Source organism: Manis pentadactyla, chromosome 17 (genome assembly GCF_030020395.1).
Source record: "Manis pentadactyla isolate mManPen7 chromosome 17, mManPen7.hap1, whole genome shotgun sequence".
In the NCBI taxonomy this organism is placed as follows: Eukaryota; Metazoa; Chordata; class Mammalia; order Pholidota; family Manidae; genus Manis; species Manis pentadactyla.
Genome location: NC_080035.1, coordinates 38,996,721 through 39,015,558, shown reverse-complemented (window position 1 = coordinate 39,015,558; position 18,838 = coordinate 38,996,721). Strand labels below are relative to the sequence as shown.

The 18,838-nt window shown below is 36.4% G+C and overlaps 1 protein-coding gene across 3 annotated transcripts in view; it reads left to right on the top strand.

Moving 5' to 3' along the window:
- The window catches only part of OBI1 (ORC ubiquitin ligase 1), a 39,553-nt gene extending 20,925 nt beyond the window's left edge, over nucleotides 1–18,628 (top strand). For all 3 annotated transcript variants that reach the window (XM_036893725.2, XM_036893728.2, XM_057494421.1), the window contains one exon: nucleotides 15,908–18,628. In XM_036893725.2, the coding sequence (XP_036749620.2) occupies nucleotides 15,908–17,423 (1,516 nt within the window). In that variant the 3' untranslated portion in view covers nucleotides 17,424–18,628. The remainder of the gene's footprint in view (nucleotides 1–15,907) is intronic.
- The last annotated feature ends 210 nt before the right edge of the window (nucleotides 18,629–18,838 follow it).

Sequence of the window (18,838 nt, the reverse complement as noted above, 5' to 3'; positions counted from 1 at the left end):
TGAAATAGAATATAAAGCATTATTCATTGAATTTGGGTTTTGAACAATTAAGTTAATTTATTCTTCTGTTAGGATGGGATAGTTTTCATTCATTCCAGAAAATAAGACATTGAAAATAGTTGACTCGATTCAGTTTGAAATTATAAGAAACAGTTGAGAGTTAAAGAGTTGAAAAGGGAGAAAAGATGAGAGACATTACTTGAGTTCTCCTAGGGAAAAAAATGCCATGTGAGGAGAAAATATGGTCCCCATCCCTGTCAGAGGAGTGGTATAAAGAACTCGATACTTTATTCCTATCCAATGGGACTTCATTTCTTCCTAGTGGAAAAAGACAAGGTAGGCATAAGCAAACAGTGGAATTTATCCTACCAGAGATAGCTCTCTGTTGTTTTAAAAAGGAGAAGATGTTGCCTTCAGTAAAATCAAATGGTGTCAGGAAATGGTAGAAGTAAACCATAAGTACCCACAGCACAAATAACTAACCAATAGAAAAAGAAGCATAGCTTTCCTGTTAAATAGTTCCTTCCTCTGTGCTCTCCAACCTCATTTTTCTTTCAGTTTGGATAATGTCCTACTTGACAAATTAGTGAATTAAGCTTAGGAAGTGTTGCTGTTATATGGTGGTTTGAATCTCTGCTCCTCTCATTTATTGGCAGCTCGCCTTGCCAGTCATAGAAATGCTTGTCCACTAGCCATTTCCCACAGCATGCTGAATGGAACTAGAGCTGTTTTGTTTGTAGCTTTTATTTCTTGAAAAGTTGCCCACCAGATTTCAGATTTAATGCCAGCCACTAGAATGTGTGTTCTTGAATATCCATAACTCCAACCTGACACATAACTGAAGACTCTCACCTGAAGAAACCTAGCCTCTGTTTATTCTAACAAGCAGCCACAATTCTGAACCCCATATAACTTTAGGATTTGCTTTCTTTAACTTCCATTCCTTCCCTTCAGGGGAAAGGAAAAGTTTCACTTAAGAAACAGTTTGAACTGACCCCTATTCCAGATCAATTTGCAATGCATTGAGGTATTAAATGCATTGCATTTGATTTATAGCCTTGTTTACTCTCCATCACCAAACCCAAGTGGGATTCAGAGAGAAACTGACCACAGCTGAAAATACCCAGATCTGGTTCACCTGAGGAGAGCTCCTATTTGTACTAAAAGAATATGAAATTTCAAAAGTTTAAAAGTAAATGTAAGCAAATAAAAATCATCCATTCCATTTCACTCCCTTGATTAGGAAGTGCCTTGATCAATTATTTTTCTCTTGTTTTACTTGTTTAGGTGTCAAGGTCTGCTTATATACATGGCCTGTGTTTCTGATGTGTCCTTAAAATTTTGCAGGCAGATTCTACAAATAGTGCAAAAGAGAGAGTTTTAAAATTAAGGCACTAGAGAGGAAAAAAGTTAGGAGGGTGTATTTATCAACTTGGGCTACCATAACAAAATACTATATATATAGATGGGGTGGCTTTAACATTGGATATTTATTTTATCACATTTCTGGAAGCTAGAAGTCACAGATTAAGGTTCAGCAGTTTTGGTTTCTAGAGAGGGCTCTTCTCAGCTCACAGACAGCTGCCTTCTCACCGTGTCTTCACATGTCAGAAAGTGAGAGAGCTCTAGTCTCTTCTTCATCTTATATGCACCAGTCCTACTGGATTAAGGCCTCATCCTTATTACCTCATTTAATCGTAAATACTTCCTAAGACCCTGAATATATAGTCACATTGGTGATCAGGGCTTCGACATGTGAATTTGGTGGGAGGGGAACACAATCCAGCCCATTTCAGAAGGTATTTCTTTTCAAGACAGTCAAATGGCATGCTGCTGCCCCAAAACCAGACTGACATCGGGGATGAACAAGGGGGACCTAAACATTTACCCTGGTCTCAAGTAAATAGTATTGTATAAAGGTAATATATTTAATGAGTTTTTAAAATAGTGCTATGAGCTTTTGAAATGAAGATCTGGCTGATCATTTATCTCCTCTGCTACTGTTTTTCTTTTCTTTACCCTCCATTACATCCAGTCTTAACGTAAACTTGGACATTTTTCCTTCCTCAACTTTAACTTAAAAGCCCTTTTGAGCAGTGTGATAGATATTCTACTAAGCATGTTCTAGGTTTTGATAATATCCATTCTATTCCTTGTAAAATGAATTACCTTAATATCTAAATTGGTGGTCCAGAAAATGTGATCTTTTACTTTGGCTTTACATAACCACTTCCTGCATTATTCTTTCTCTTCTAAAATAATTTATTTTACCTGGGGGAACACATCTGTTTGCCCTTTCAGGTTTATCTCACAATGGACTCCTGTGAGAATTAGATTTGATGTTCAGAACTTAAGACATGGTGATATGTCCCTTAGTTTACAAGGCTAATACTCAAAAGAACTCACTCTCTAAGCCAGCCTGGAAAAACTGAATGTTTATTTACTTAACACTAATAGATACTTAGAACTATACAAAGTAATATTCTCCCTGACCCCTAAAGTAGATTAGGTTCCCTTACCTTAATTTCTTTTACTATCTTGTACTTTCTCTTTACTGCTGCTGATAGTTAATGTTTTGCGTAACTGTTTCATAGCTTCTGTTTGAACCAGGACATTATATTCACTATTGTAGCCACTGTGTTTTATAGAGTTCTGGTTCATACTCTGCTCCTGATATGTATTCAATAAATGAATGAAAAACAGCTGCTAAGACTGAGGAATTAGACAAATCCAGAATGTGGTACACTTAATAGGAAAAATGACTAGGTTTCTTCATAAAATCATTGGCAGTTACAATAAATCATTGACTTCACAGTAAAAGAGAACAAGAGATGTAATAACCAAATGCAGCATATGGATCTTTTTTGGATATTGATTAATAACAAAATGCCAAAAGACAGTGTTGAGGTACTTGGGTAAATTTGAATATGAACTAGGTATTAGATGATACCCAGGAAGTACTATTCATTTCATTTAGGTTTATGGTTATTTAAGAAAATGTCTATATTTTCTTTTAGAGATGCATACTAAAATATGGACTATAGAATATTTTAATAAAAGGAAGAAGGGATGTATATGGGAAATGAAACAGAATCTTGGATTATTGTTGAATATGGATGATGAATGTATGGGGGTTTGTTATACTGTTCTCTCTATTTCTGTGAATGCTTGAACATTTTAATAATAAACAAAACCAACAAAACATGGTCCTTGCCTCCACAAAGTTCAGAGTCTAATAAAGGCAAGAGACAAAAATACACTAAACTATTAAATACTAAGCCAAATAGTAGAGGTGGCAACATGAGTTCAGAGAATGGAAGGGGGTTGCAGTGAGAGAGTCTTTGTCAGAGAGGCAGAAGCTGAGTCCAGCTTTGAAGGAAGGCATTCTGAGCAAAAGAGATAGATTGAGCTGTTTGCACTAAGTGTCTCTTCAGCTTGAGTCCCTTGTCTCCAGCAGTAGCTACACATCATGCTCAAGAAAAATGGTGGCTTCCTCCTCAAACTCATCTGAGCAGGTCTTCTCTGTAATTTGCACATCTCTCTATTGTAACTGTCATCGCCTTACCTAAAAAGCTGTTCAGCACAATTCTGCTAATTCCACTGCTCTCTGCCTTAAGCAGAAAGGTCTGTTCTCAGTCTCCTGTTTAGTGGGGAATGCCGGTAGTGTCATACCTCCACTTAGTAAGAAACAAGAGTGAGAAGAAGATGAAGGGAAGTATTGCATTTCTTATATTCCTGAATTCCCTTGGCTTCAATTGCTGTTCCTAAATTGTGCCAGAAAGTGTGGATATGTTTGTCCCTGATAGAGTTAGAAGTTCTGTAGTGATTTTTTAGCTTGAAAAGGTATGAGGAATTGGCTTGTAAAGCATTTGAAAGTTACACATCTTTTCTGGGAGATCTCTCTGTTCTGTTGCTTTCCCTTTTTTTTGCCGTAGGTTCGCTAGGCAGGGTTTGTGCCATCTTGTCAGCTACAATGAGGCTTTAGCACAGTAGCTCTGCTTGCCTTCAGCTACTAACTCACCTAGAGTATATAAAGTTCCATGTATGAAAATCCATAGGTTATTTATGTCAAACTTGGTGATAATTGGGCTAATGACTTTCCTCTCTATAATTATGTATTCAGAAATGTTATGTGTTCTTGTCATTGTGTCTTTTTTTTTAAATTTTTTTATTAAGGTATGATTGATATACACTCTTATGAAGGTTTCACATGAAAAAACAACGTGGTTACTACATTTACCCATATTATCAAGTCCCCACGCATACCCCAATGCAGTCACTGTCCATCAGTGCAGCAAGATGCCAGAGATCCACTATGTCCCTTCTCTGTGATACACTGCTCTCCCCATGATCTCCCATATCATGTGTATGAACATAATACCCCTCAGTGCCCTTCTCCCTCCCACACCCCTCCGCTTTGGTAAACACTAGTCCATTCTTGGAGTCTCTGAGTCTGCTGTGATTTTGTTCCTTCAGTTTTGCTTCATTGTTATACTCCACAAATGAGGGAAACCATTTGGCATTTGTCTTTCTGCACCTGTCTTATTTCACTGAGCATAATGTCCTCCAGCTCCATCCATGTTGTTGCAAATGGTAGGATTTGTTTCTTTCTTATGGCTGAATAGTATTCCATTGTATATATGTACCACATCTTCTTTATCCATTCATCTACATATGGACACTTAGGTTGCTTCCATTTCTTGACTATTGTAAATAGTGCTGCAATAAACATTGGAGTGCATATGTCTTTTTCAAACTGGGCTGCTGCATTCTTAGGGTAAATTCCTAAGAGTGGAATTCCTGGGTCAAATGGTATTTCTATTTTTGGTTTTTTGAGGAACCTCCATATTGCTTTCCACAATGGTTGAACTAGCTTACATTCCCACCAGCAGTGTAGGAGGGTTCCTCTTTCTCCGCATCCTCGCCAGCACTTGTTGTTCATAGTGTTTTTGATACTGGCCATCCTTACTGGTGTGAGGTGATATCTCATTGTGGTTTTAATTTGCATTTCCCTGATGATTAGTGATGAGCATCTTCTCCTGTGTCTGTTGGCCATCTGAATTTCTTCTTTGTAGAACTGTCTCTTCATATCCTCTGCCCATTTGTTGAATCGGGTTATTTGCTTTTTGGGTGTTGAGGTGTGTAAGATCTTTATATATTTTGGATGTTAACCCCTTGTCGGATATGTCATTTACAAATATATTCTCCCATACTGTAGGATGCCTTTTTGTTTTGTCGATGATGTCCTTTGCCATACAAAAACTTTTTAGTTTGATGTAGTCCCATAAGTTCATTTTTGCTTTTGTTTCCCTTTCTCGAGGAGATGGGTTCAGGAAGAAGTTGCTCATGCTTATATTCAGGAGATGTTTGCCTATGTTGTCTTCTAAGAGTTTTATGGTTTCATGACTTACATTCAAGTCTTTAATCCATTTTGAGTTTACTTTTGTATATGGGGTTAAACAATAATCCAGTTTCATTCTCTTGCATGTAGCTGTCCAGTTTTGCCAACACCAGTTGTTGAAGAGGTTGTCATTTCCCCACTGTATGTCCATGGCTCCTTTATCATGTATTAATTGATCATATATGGCTGGGTTTATATCAGGGCTCTCTAGTCTGTTTCATTGGTCTATGGGTCTGTTCTTGTGCCAGTACCAAATTGTCTTGATTACTGTGGCTTTGTAGTAGAGCTTGAAGTTGGGGAGCATAATTCCCCCTGCTTTATTCTCCCTTCTCAGGATTGCTTTGGCTATTCAGGGTCTTTTGTGGTTCCATATGAATTTTAGGATGATTTTCTCTAGTTTGTTGAAGAATGCTGTTGGTATTTTGATAGGAATTGCATTGAATCTATAGATTGCTTTAGTCAGGATGGCCATTTTGACTATTAATTCTTCCTATCCATGAGCACGGGATGTGTTTCCATTTATTGGTATTTTCTTTAATTTCTCTCATGAGTGTCCTGTAGTTTTCAGAGTATAGATCTTTCACTTCCTTGGTTAGATTTATTCCTAGGTATTATATTCTTTTTGATGCAATTGTGAATGGAATTGTTTTCCTGATTTCTCTCTCTGCTAGTTCATTGTTAGTGTATAGGAATGCCACAGATTTCTGTGTATTAATTTGTATTCTGCAACTTTGCTGAATTCAGATATTAGATCTAGTAGTTTTGGAGTGGATTCTTTAGGGTTTTTATGTACAATATCATGTCATCTCCAAACAGGGACAGTTTAACTTCTTCCTTGCCAATCTGGATGCCTTTTATTTCTTTGTGTTGTCTGATTGCCGTGGCTAGGACCCCCAGTACTATGTTGAATAGAAGTGGGGAGAGTGGGCATCCCCGTCTTGTTCCCAATCTTAAAGGAAAAGCTTTCAGCTTCTCGCTGTTAAGTATAATGTTGGCTGTGGGTTTGTCATATATGGCCTTTATTATGTTGAGGTACTTGCCCTCTATACCCATTTTTTTTGAGAGTTTTTATCATGAATGGATGTTGAATTTTGTCAAATGCTTTTTCAGCATCTATGGAGATGATCATGTGGTTTTTGTCCTTCTTTTTTGATGGATTTTTCAAATGTTGTACCATCCTTGCATCCCTGGAATAAATCCTACTTGATCATGATGGATGATCTTTTTGATGTATTTTTGAATTCGGTTTGTTAATACTTGGTTGAGTATTTTTGCATCTATGTTCATCAGGGATATTGGTCTGTAATTTTCTGTTTTTATGGTGTCTTTGCCTGATTTTGGTATTAGAGTGATGTTAGCCTCATAGAATGAGTTTGGAAGTATTCTCTACTCTTCTATTTTTTGGAAAACTTTAAGGAGAATGGGTATTAGGTCTTCACTAAATGTTTGATAAAATTGAGCGGTGAAGCCATCTGGTGCAGGGATTTTGTTCTTAGGTAGGTTTTTGATTACCAGTTCAATTTCATTGCTGGTAATTGGTCTGTGCAGATTTTCTGTTTCTTCCTTAGTCAGCCTTGGAAGGTTGTGTTTTTCTAGAAACTTGTCCATTTCTTCTAAGTTATCCAGTTTGTTAGCATATAATTTTTCATAGTATTCTCTAATAATTCTTTGTATTTCTGTGGTGTCCGTAGTGATTTTTCCTTTCTCATTTCTAATTCTGTTTATGTGTGGACTCTCTATTTTCTTGATAAGTCTGGCTAGGGGTTTATATATTTTGTTTATTTTCTCAAAGAATCAGCTCTTGCTTTCATTGATTCTTTCTATTGTTTTATTCTTCTCAATTTTATTTATTTCTACTCTAATCTTTATTATGTCCCTCCTTCTACTGACTTTGGGCCTCATTTGTTGTTCATTTTCTAGTTTCATTAATTGTGAGTTTAGACTGCTTATATGGGATTGTTCTTATTTCTTGAAGTAGGCCTGTATTGCAATATACTTTCCTCTTAGCACAGCCTTGGCTGCATCCCACAGATTTTGCAGTGTTGAGCTATTGTTGTCATTTGTCTCCATATATTGCTAGATCTCTGTTTTTATTTGGTCATTGATCCATTGGTTATTTAAGAGCATGTTGTGAAGCCTCCATGTGTTTGTGGGATTTTTCATTTTCTTTGCATAATTTATTTCTAGTTTCATACCTTTGTGGTCTGAGAAACTGGTTGGTACAATTTCAATCTTTTTGAATTTACTGAGGCTCTTTTTGTGGCCTAGTATATGACCTATTCTTAAAAATGTTCCATGTTCACTTGAGAAGAATATGTATTCTGTTGCTTTTGGGTGTAGAGTTCTGTAGATGTCTGTTAGGTCCATCTGTTCTATTGTGTTGTTCAGTGCCTCTGTCTCCTTACTTTTATCTTCTGTCTGGTTGATCTGTCCTTCAGAGTGAGTGGAGTGTTGAAGTCTCCTAAAATGAATGCATTGCTTTCTATTTCCCCTTTTAATTCTGTTAGAATTTGTTTCACATATGTGGGTGCTCCTGTGTTGGGAGCATATTTATAAAGGTTATATCTTCTTGTTGGATTGACCCATTTATCATTATGTAATGTCCTTCTTTATCTCATGTTACTTTCTGTGTTTTGAAGTCTATTTTGTCTGATAGAAGTACTACAACTCCTGCTTTTTTCTCTCTGTTAGTTGCATGAAATAGCTTTTTTCATCCCTTCACTTTCAGTCTGTGTATGTCTTTGGGTTTAAAGTGAGTCTCTTGTAGGCAGCATAAAGATGGGTCTTGTTTTTTTATCCATTCAGTGACTCTGTGTCTTTTGATTGGTGCATTCAGTCCATTTACATTTAGGGTGATTATCAATAGGTATGTACTTATTGCCATTGCAGGCTTTAGATTCATGGTTACCAAAGGTTCAAAGTTAATTTCCTTACTATCTAAGAGTCTAACTTAACTCAATATGCTGTCAAAAACACAATCTAAAGGTTCTTTTATTTTTCTCCTCCTTTTTCTTCCTCCTCCATTCTTTGTATATTAGGTATCATATTCTGTATTCTTTGTCTATCCCTTGATTGACTTTGGGGATAGTTAATTTTGCCTTTGCTTAGTAATTAGCTATTCTACTTTCTTTGCTGTGGTTTTATTACCTCTGGTAGCAGCTATTAAACCTTAGGAACACTTCCATCTATCTATAGGAGTCCCTCCAAAATAGACTGTAGAGATGGTTTGTGGGAGGTAAATTCTCTCAGCTTTTGCTTATCTGGAAATTGTTTAATCCCTCCTTCAAATTTAAATGATAATCTTGCTGGATATAGTAATCTAGGTTCCAGGCCCTTCTGCTTCATTGCATTAAATACATCATGCCACTCCCTCTGGCCTGTAAGGTTTCTGCTGAGAAGTCTGATGTTAGCCTGATGGGCCTTCCTTTGTATGTGATCTTATTTCTCTCTCTGGCTGCTTTTAATAGTCTGTCCTTATCCTTGATCTTTGCCAATTTTATACTCTATGTATACTCTATGTCTTCTTTGGGTCTTGCCCTTGGTGGTCTTGGCTATTGTCCTTTCTTGGCCTGTTCTGGCCTTTTTTGTTTCTCATGATTCCTCTCTGACAAACACCCTAATTCCTGGTATATGATCCATGACTGATTCTGCTATGCCCTTTGGTTTTCCTGGAAGGGGAATTGTACGTTGTCAGGGGAGCCTGATGATACCCTGGGGCCATCTGAGACAGCCTAGTGTACTCACCTGTGTACAGCCACCTGAGGGGCCCTTCTCTGGATAGTCAGCTAACTGGGGGTGGACAGTTACTGCAGTTTTCTGTCAGCTTGTCTTTATTGTATTGATAAGATATTTTAGGAGCCCACAATTTTTGCTAATAACTAAGCAACAGTTTTGCAAGAAAGATTATGAACTGCTGAGAACAAGGATAATGTCTTTGACTCCTTTTGTTTTCCTTCCTCATAGCCCCTCTGCCTGCATTAGTCCTCAGTAACTGTCATCTGATTAATAATTAGAGGGTGGCTCCCTTACAGGTTTTTGTTTTATTTTGTGTCGGATTGTTCCTTGTGCTGAGAGAGAGAGATATAACTGTAGTGAAAAATGTGTAAATAGTACTAGTCCAGAGATTTTCAAGTATGCTTTTTTTACCCAATAGTAGTTGTATGTTTTACACTGTTGAGGTTTTGTTGTCATCGTTAAGGCTTATTATATTTGGGGAAAAGGTGTAAGTCCTTTATTCTTCTTAGAACTGTAAAAAGATAGGAAATGGCGTGTCTTAAGGCTTTCTTCTGTGAAAGATTAGGATGCCCACTGATGTCATGTAAAGTTCAAGGCTGATCTTTTTCCTTGCGGACAGAAAATGGGGGCATTTCTGCATGGAATTGGAATATATTTATGAAATAGAAAGGAATTCATTCCTCAGTGAAAAAATATAGTCCCCCTTCGCAGGCAGGGAATAAATATATGGATCAGCCCTTTTTAGAGATTTACCACAAAGGGAACCTGTTCCTCTTCAATTTACATACACTGCCCAACCAGTCAGGTAATTTCTACTAAGAATTTTGGAATCTCAGCAAGAATTTCCAATACCATAGTTTTTAACTACAAATGCATGGTTAGTTTAATAAAATAAATACACACAAAATACTTTCTTTAAACTGGTGTTAGTAATATAAGCTATTATTTTTAAACTTTGCTTTCCATTTGAAAGCTTGCAAATCATACTCCTCCTTAATTTGTAAACAGTGCTTTTGGGAGGTAGAGGGAAGTGGAATGGCTGTAAGGTCCTTAATTCTTTTGTCTAGTTCTACCACTGTCCATGTGACTTTCATCTTTAAGTGGGAAATTGTGGCTTTTTTTTTTGTTCTTGAAAATATCGAAGCACTTTGTGTTCTGTGATAAAACTAAGATGCAACATCACATACCTTGTATTTTCTTATCCCTCTAATATTAGACCCTGAGACAAGTTGTGTGTGATGTTAAGGCCCTAAAATTTTGCATTTAAAATTTTCCTTATTTCACATAAGTAACATCATTTCCTGTTGTTGAAGATGCCTGCTGATTGTGCATGAGCTACACAAGATGATCATGTGTGCTTTTTATACTAAGCATACTTAAAGCTGGAGCTCTCAGTTCATGGTTCTGGTTCAGATTACACTTCATGTGTGTCTGGGTGAAATAGCCACCCTTTTCGGATTGGCATTTGCCAGGGTGATCTCTCTGTGGTAGAATTTCCTGCCAGACCACTTCAGTAAAGGATATTTTGAAATTTAAAAATATTCTTGAACTCATGTGTAAAACAGTAGGTGTTTCATATTTATTAATTTTGTGCATACATATCTGTATATCCTCCCATATCCTGTTTTCTTATTTCCCCTCATGTTTCTATTAGCAAATGTTTAGCAAATGTGTGTATTAAAAAAATTACAACAGTGCTAGTCCTTACCTATGTATACAGACTTTGTGCTCAGTAAACCTAGCTTGCGTTCATACTAGTGTTCTATAACCTTTAATAATTTTTGCCAAAACATTGTCTTTTACTGTCATTAATAAATATATATGGAAATGAAAAAGTAGTAAAACTAATATTTAGTACACTAATATTTACATAGTACAATTGAAAATATTAGAAACATTGGGAATTAATGTTTTATTTCTTTGTGGAAAATGTAGAGAAGAATCTAAATAGTGCTTGCCTTCTTATGTAACCTCTGATATTAAGCTAGCATTTTCTCTAACACCTTGATGAACTGTTTGCATCAGCTTCCAATATTTTATCCTTTGTTCTTTCATTGTCATCAAATATCTCTATATTGCATTAATGGGAAGTTTTGTGCCAGCCTGTCACTTCCTTTAGACATCTTTGTCCTTTTGTCACAACCGCTTTTCTCATTAATATCAATAAGTTTGCTCCTCCAGACAAAGTTGATCTGGCATATCTAGGGTCTCTTGAATGGAGACAGTTTCAGTGTTGCTCTGGTCAGCTACTCTGTAAACTTTTACACTTGATTCTAATTTCACATCTACCATTAAGCACTTTTCATTTCTTTGCTGCACCTTCATCTTTCTTAGCCAGTTCTGCCATTTGATTGTCCATTTTTGTAAAATGTCATGTGGTAACGCAAGTACACGTTTTACTGTCTATGTGGGAACTGAGCAACAAATGCACAGTGGCCACGTTCAGTCTTTGAAAGAAGTGGCCTGATTGCTCACTGATCATCATGCACATCTGTTATCTACATAGTGTTTTGTGAACTGAAAAGCTAGCAGTGAAGTTTTTTACTCTATGAAGTTACTCAGTTACTCATAGTGTGGTAAATTTGAACCATGTTTAAGTGAACTAAACCACGTTTAGTTTATTTAAACTGAACTGTGGAAACTGAAATTTGTGTACATTAGAACCATGTACAGCAAAGACATAAACCCTGAAAAGCTATCAAGATAAGCCACATCACAGAGGCTGGTCCAGATTCAGAGACTGCTTTCCCATGGTTTCACTGCGACCTCAGCTAACCAGGAAGGAAAATATATAAAATCAAAGACACAGGAGGCAGGTGGGCTCCCTTTCCCTGCATCCCCCTTGTTCCTCAAGAAGACGTTTCTAAAGTTTGGTGGTCTCAGCAATCCACTGGGCTTGCTGCATTTATCCCTTTTGTTGGGGAAGCCGTTGAGAACTAGAGGCAAAACAAACTGCTCAAGTTTTTACAACTAGTTAATGGCATTATAGCACTAGAAGTTCTCTTGATACTTGGTTCTGGCATTATTCTTTTATCACATCTGCTTTCTTCTGACCCCCTTCAAACATATCCTGTTTCTCCTGTGTGGTGGGCTATAAAAACATGTGTCTTGAAAGCTTTTCATTGTTAGAGATGCCCTTAACTGTAATACCTCAAAGGTCAAACTAATAGGACTTTGATTTCTCTTACTTCTGGCAGGGACAGGAACAATCTTATAGCTCTAGCGTTTTGGACAAGGGGAGCCCTCACCCAGAATGTGTGTCAGTTAACATTGCAAGCTGAAAAAGCTTTAAGCCCCTCCTAGATTCTAGCAGAATACACTGCCGATACCACTTGCAGCTCCCAAACTGCTTTACGATATTCTCTCTGACATAATGAAGCCTTTGGCCATCACTGCTACTTTGAAAATCAAAGCCTTTTGGTCTCTAATGGAATGTTTATAAAAATACTGCATTTTAAAATTTGCTCAGGAAAAGGAAGTATGGTAAATGATGTTAGAAATCCCTCTGGCTTGCCTTGGCATCGATTCATTTAATGTTATGTAGTCTGAAAATATCTGGAATTACTGTGAATAAAAGAGTATTAAAACTCAGAAGTTCAAAAAGCTCTTATCCTTAGTGTCTTCTTCCATGGAGATATAACATCAGATATGCATCCCTAATTGTTATTTCTGTATGATCAAGTAAATTGACCTTTGCCAAATTTAATATATGTATCTAAGGTAACCTAAGAATCCCTAACACCCATGTCAAAAGTTTCATTCGTTTACTTTCTTTTGCTAAGGTGAAAGTGTATGGATGGAGCAGTGTAGAAGAACAAGCCTATAGTAAAATAATTGTACTGTGTCTGTATTATTCTGTTGCTTTCATTCATGTCAGTGAAAAAAATAAACAAATATATAAAACATTTAGTTTATAAATTTGCTATAATTAGTTTATAATTTAGTTTAAAAATTTGCTTATAATACTTACATGTAAAAGAGGTCCAAAGACCTTGGCTGTCTTGTGGTGTTGGCTCTGTCTTGATGTTAGGCATTGATGTATTTTAAGGTAAGAAAATAATGTTTAATCAAGAAATATTTAATGCTGTATACACGGAATTATTCTAGGTAGCTAGCAGTATCTACAAGACTGTCAAACTCCCTGTCTTCTTAGAGCTTGTACTCTAAGAGAGAAAAAGAAAACAAATTATATGGATTGATTAATTAAGTGATCAGTTCCATGGCTTTCACTATACATTTCTGTTAATTTGCCCCCCAGCTCGGATCCCTTATTATCATGGTAAAAAGGTCTGATCACTCAAAGTATTATAGACTTGTAAAGTATTGAAATGGAACTTTGGGGAATTGAGGGCAGTGACCTTTCAGAAAACAGCCAGCTCCATCATTGACTTCTGCTTGCATGTCCCTCTCACACGTGCTCCTGTGCCAGCCTTTGTTGTTAGTTCTCATGGCACCTCAGCTTTCTCTCTGCAGTAATACCAAAAAATACAGTTAGGCCTGTCAGTTTGACTTCAACTCAGAATTGTTTATTAACTTCTTTAAAAAACATAATTAAAAAACAATAAGGCAAATATAGCATCCTAACATGACGTTATGTTTAAAATTCCAGGCTGAAACCTGGAATGAAGCAGCTAATATTTTATGAAACATTACTTACTTGCCACTAGTTTTTACTTAACTAAGCCTGAGTTCCCAAGGACATCCTTTGGTAACAGCTGGCTTACTATATAGTAGCAGTATTTGATTTTAAATCATTTGATTTTTTTTCATCTGTGAATACCTTTATTATAAAAATTACACTTAAGAAAAAACAAATTTTATCATGGTAAGAATATTTGGGGATGTCACTTTTGCTTTTTGTATTAAATAAACATGCTACTCATTTTTTCCATTTAAGAACATGTGCATTATTTGATTATGTCAGAGTAATTACAATCAAGAACTTACATTTTTGCTAAGTGCACTTAAATATTTTGGCCTACTTTTTAAAGATCTCTTGCAGAAACTACAGCTCTGTCAAATATTACATCTATAAACCAAAACATTTTTATTTAACAAGGAAGAAAAAACTCCAACATTCATTTAACCAGATACTTATAGCAGTAGACTTTGTATTTAAAACATGGAGGCTTGTTATTGTAGTTGCTTTCTTTTGTTATACCTATCGCTTTGCTTTGTTTTTTAGAGGTTGAAGGGAGTGTACTCTTTCTGAGAGTTCAGTTAATTGCAGTGAGGAGATCAATATTCAGTAACAAGTCTTTTAAGGCCCTCTCTAACCTTGATGTTTTATGAATCTATATTTACCTTTGCCCCTGCTTTTTTCCCTTAGTGGCAAGAGCCAGGATCATGCCTGGAGTAAGCTAGAACAATTTGGGCTACAATTTAGGAGTTATTGGGCATTAAGTAGGAGTTGTAGAACATTGGTTGAATCCAAGAGGTGCAAGTATTATTGGTTCTTTCTCTTTTATAGTTTTTTTAATACTTAGAATATTTTCTTAGTTATGATTGTTTTTATAATTAGAGAAAACAGAAAGCAAAAAATAAATCCATAGATAAAAATAACTGTAGAAGTCACCTTGTCAAGTACCTTCCTCCAAATAGTCAATCACTGAATTCTTCAACTAAGTAAATATCTTAGTCATCAAGAAGATGATTAAGTAAAGATGAAAAGAAAAAATTTTCTTTTTAAAAGAAATTTTGTGGAGAAAAGTTATTTTTTGTGAGACTGGAATGTAAGACTTATGTTTATTGGCTCTTAAGCAGTAGTTTACTAAAAGAGACTTTTCCTTGGTGGTCACATAGAATTTAAAGTAGACATTGTATGTCCCTTGGAACTAAGGACAGTTCCACTGATCTTTGTACCTCCAGCTTCACATATACCATCAGCCCATGCTAGGAGCTCAAAATTGTTTTCTGAGGTGCATCCTGTACCCAGTTCTTAAAAGAATAATGATAACAAGATAATCCCAAGTAAAAGGAGTGAATTTTTGATGTTTTCTTTTTCAGTTACTCCAAAATGTTCCTTTTCAGAAAATGTGAAAATGATTTTCTGTGTAGTATGTTGGAACTACTGGCTCTGACTTTGTATTTCAAAGTTGGAAGAAATGAGATTTCCCACACAGTTGTAAAATGCCAAAAATAAGTAGAGCTGAAATGAATTAAAGCGCAGTGTTCAGAAAGGCCAAGTAAAAGCTTCAGGTCAAGGGTGGCTATAATTGAAAGGATCCAAATAAGTATTTAAAACAACCCCTGCTGGGACTGCTAAGATTTCTGAATTTCAAATTGGCATTTTATGTTTGACAAGGTGACATTGTATAAGAAATGTATTGTAAAACACTGCTGTACGATAGGAAAATGATTGAATGTAAATATTTCAACATGTGAACCACTGTTCAAATGTTATCATAAATCTTTACCATTGTTTTAGGGGATAACTCTTCATGCATATATGAGCAGAACTGATAGAGCTAGCTCTTGGAAGGGAAATCAGCATCAAGGTTCTGCCTCTGTGCTAACTACTAGTCTGATTTGACCACAAAAATATTATATTAGATCTTTGCCATTATTATTATATGCTCATTATGACATAGGTGATTCAAAACCCTTTTTTGAAGATACCACATCTAGCATTGCTTTTACCCTGTTGAGTAGTCTGAAATGTCACTGTCACATGAAATTAGGATGGACCAAGACAGTTTGCACTCTTAAACTTTGAAAAAAGAAAGAAAAAAGCTTGAACTGTAAGGTTAACTATCCTTCTATTCCATGTAGGTTTGGAAGGTTTACAGTAGCTGCTCTTCAGTCCAAAGTAGAACAGTATGAACGAGAAACCAATCGCCTCAAGAAAGCCCTGGAACGAAGTGATAAGTATATAGAGGAACTAGAATCTCAAATTGCACAGCTAAAAAATTCAAGTAAAGAGAAGGAAGCTATGAATTCCATCTGCCAGAGAGCCCTTTCTACAGAGGGCAAGGGGAGCAAAGGCAGCCAGGAGGATATGACATCAAAGAATCAAGGTGACAGTGCTGAAAAGCAGCTTGGCTCCTCCACCTCGAGTTCTCACCTGGCAAAGCCTTCTAGCAGTTCTGCCAGGCAGGAAGGCACCAGCAAAACAGAACCAAATTGTTCTAAGAACACAGACCTATATCAGAAACAAATGGAAATAATGTTAAATGTGACAGATACAAGTATGGATACTTACTTGGAAAGCGAATGGGGCAGTAAGCCAAGTGATTGCGTACCCTACAAAGATGAAGAACTTTATGATCTCCCAGCTCCTTGTACTCCTTTGTCCCTTAGTTGCCTTCAGCTCAGTACTCCAGAAAATAGAGAGAACTCTGTAGTCAAAGCAGGAGGTTCCAAAAAGCACTCAAACCATCTCAGAAAATTGGTGTTTGATGATTTTTGCAATTCTCCAAATGTTTGTAATAAAGATTCTTCAGAAGATGATAGAAGTGAAAATGAAAAGAAATCAGAATGTTTTACTTCCCCGAAGACAGGGTTTTGGGATTGTTGTTCCACAAGCTATGCCGAAAGCTTGGATTTTGAAAGCTCAGAGGGGAACACAATAGCAAATTCTGTTGGAGAAATTTCTTCAAAATTGAGTGAGAAATCAGGCTCATGTTTATCCAAGAGGTTGAATTCTATTCGCTCTTTTGAAATGAATCGGACAAGAACATCCAGTGAAGCATCAATGGATGCTGCTTACCTTGACAAGATCTCTGAGTTGGATTCAATGATGTCAGAATCAGACAACAGCAAAAGCCCTTGTAATAACGGTTTTAAGTCAGGGGATTTGGATGGGTTATCAAAGTCATCTCAAGGCAGTGAATTTATTGAGGAACCAGATAAGTTGGAAGAAAGAACTAAACCAAACCTTCCTAAAGGTTCTCTAACTACTGATCAGTTAGAAAATGGAAATGAATGGAAACCCACTTCTTTTTTTCTCCTCTCTCCATCTGATCAGGAAATGAATGAAGATTTTTCGCTCCATCCCAGTTCTAACCCAGGAACTAATGAAATCAAACCCCCAAGCTGTTTGTTTCAGACTGAGTTTTCCCAGGGTGTTTTGTTAAGTAGTTCACATCGGCTATTTGAAGATCAAAGGTTTGGGTCATCTTTGTTTAAGATGTCCTCAGAGATGCATGGTCTTCATAACCACCTTCAGTCTCCTTGGTCTACTTCCTTTGTGCCTGAAAAGAGGAATAAAAATGTGAATCAATCAACAAAAAGAAAAATCCAGAGCAGCCTTTCCAATGCCAGTCCATCAAAAGCAACTAAAAGTTGACTCATTAGAAAAATGTCATTTATGTTTTTGTCCTGAGAGGAATATGTTTTTAAAGTTACTTTCCCCGCCCCCCCCCCCCCCATAAAAGTTCTGTACAATTTTGAACTGATAGTCTTTAGTCAGGTATCAAGTTAGGGGGTGGATTAGCCTGTACCCAGAATACTTTTGTTAATTTTGAAGAGTTTGTTCTTTTTCAGTTTCATTTAGAGATCTTTTTGACCAGAAAAAGTAGGGAGAGGGTTTCTTTTTCATGAATATTATGTGTATCTGCTTTGAGTGTATTTTTTCTTGAGTCTTGATTGAACTGTTGGATACAGTGGCTTATTAATGAGCCTCAGTTGTCTTCAGAACTTAACTTCTAGTGTTGTCTGCACACTGCTCATAAGACACTTGAGTTTCTTTAAAGCTTTTCCTTGGTGGAAGTTATTTTGCCTGTCCCTTTTTATTTATGTTTTGTGATGGCCTAGCTTGTATGCAAGACCATGATGGAGAAATAGGACTCTGACCACAGTCCAATATTCATTTACTTGTTTTTAGATTTTACTGCATTTTCAACATTGTGTTTTGTCCAGTTTTTGGAAAATGTTTTTGCTCATATGAAAAAAATACATTTTCTATATGAAAATATCTATGTCAAGTAGCATTCACTTGCTCATCTTTCTGTGTGTTTTGGGAATCAGAAATAGAGCCTACTTTGGCCAGAGGGCAGGAATAGTTATGTTTGGAGGAACCTAAACATGGTAGCTTCATTATTCCAGATAGGTATTGCAAAAGCACTCATTGCAAAGTTCTTCATCTACTTATGTCCCAAGGGAGCTCTTTTGGGAATAATGAATGTTTGCATGTTACTGTTCTTTGAGGAAACTCTGTATGCATGGTAGCATTCTTGCTTGCACTATTTTCCTTACTTAAAAAGAGGTTTTAGTTGGCTAATATCTTCTATGTAGGACAAATTTTTTTTTTCATGAAGACTGTTGAGGGGGTGAGAGCAGGTGAGCTAAGCACAATTTTTAATTTAGGCTCTAAAACGTGTATTATTCTAAACATGTTTGGTATGCCTATAAAGGCCTTTAAAAATGGTTTGTATGCTAATGACTTGTTTATCTAATGTGCACTGAACATTTTACATTAATACTGTACTGTTTTACATTAATACTGCATGCTTTTCTATGTGAAGTGAATAAAGTCTGTCATAAACACTGTAATCCTTGATGTTGTCTCAGGTGTTGAACTAGCCTGTAAAGACCAGTAAAACTTAACCATTTTTAATTGATCTTATAGGGGTTGACAAACTTACAGCCCGTGGACCAAATCTGGCTGGCACTTGTTTTTGTGAAAGGCCTATAAACTATAAAAATAGTTTCTACATTTTTTAATGGTTTTTAAAAATCCAAAAATATCTCATAACATAGGAT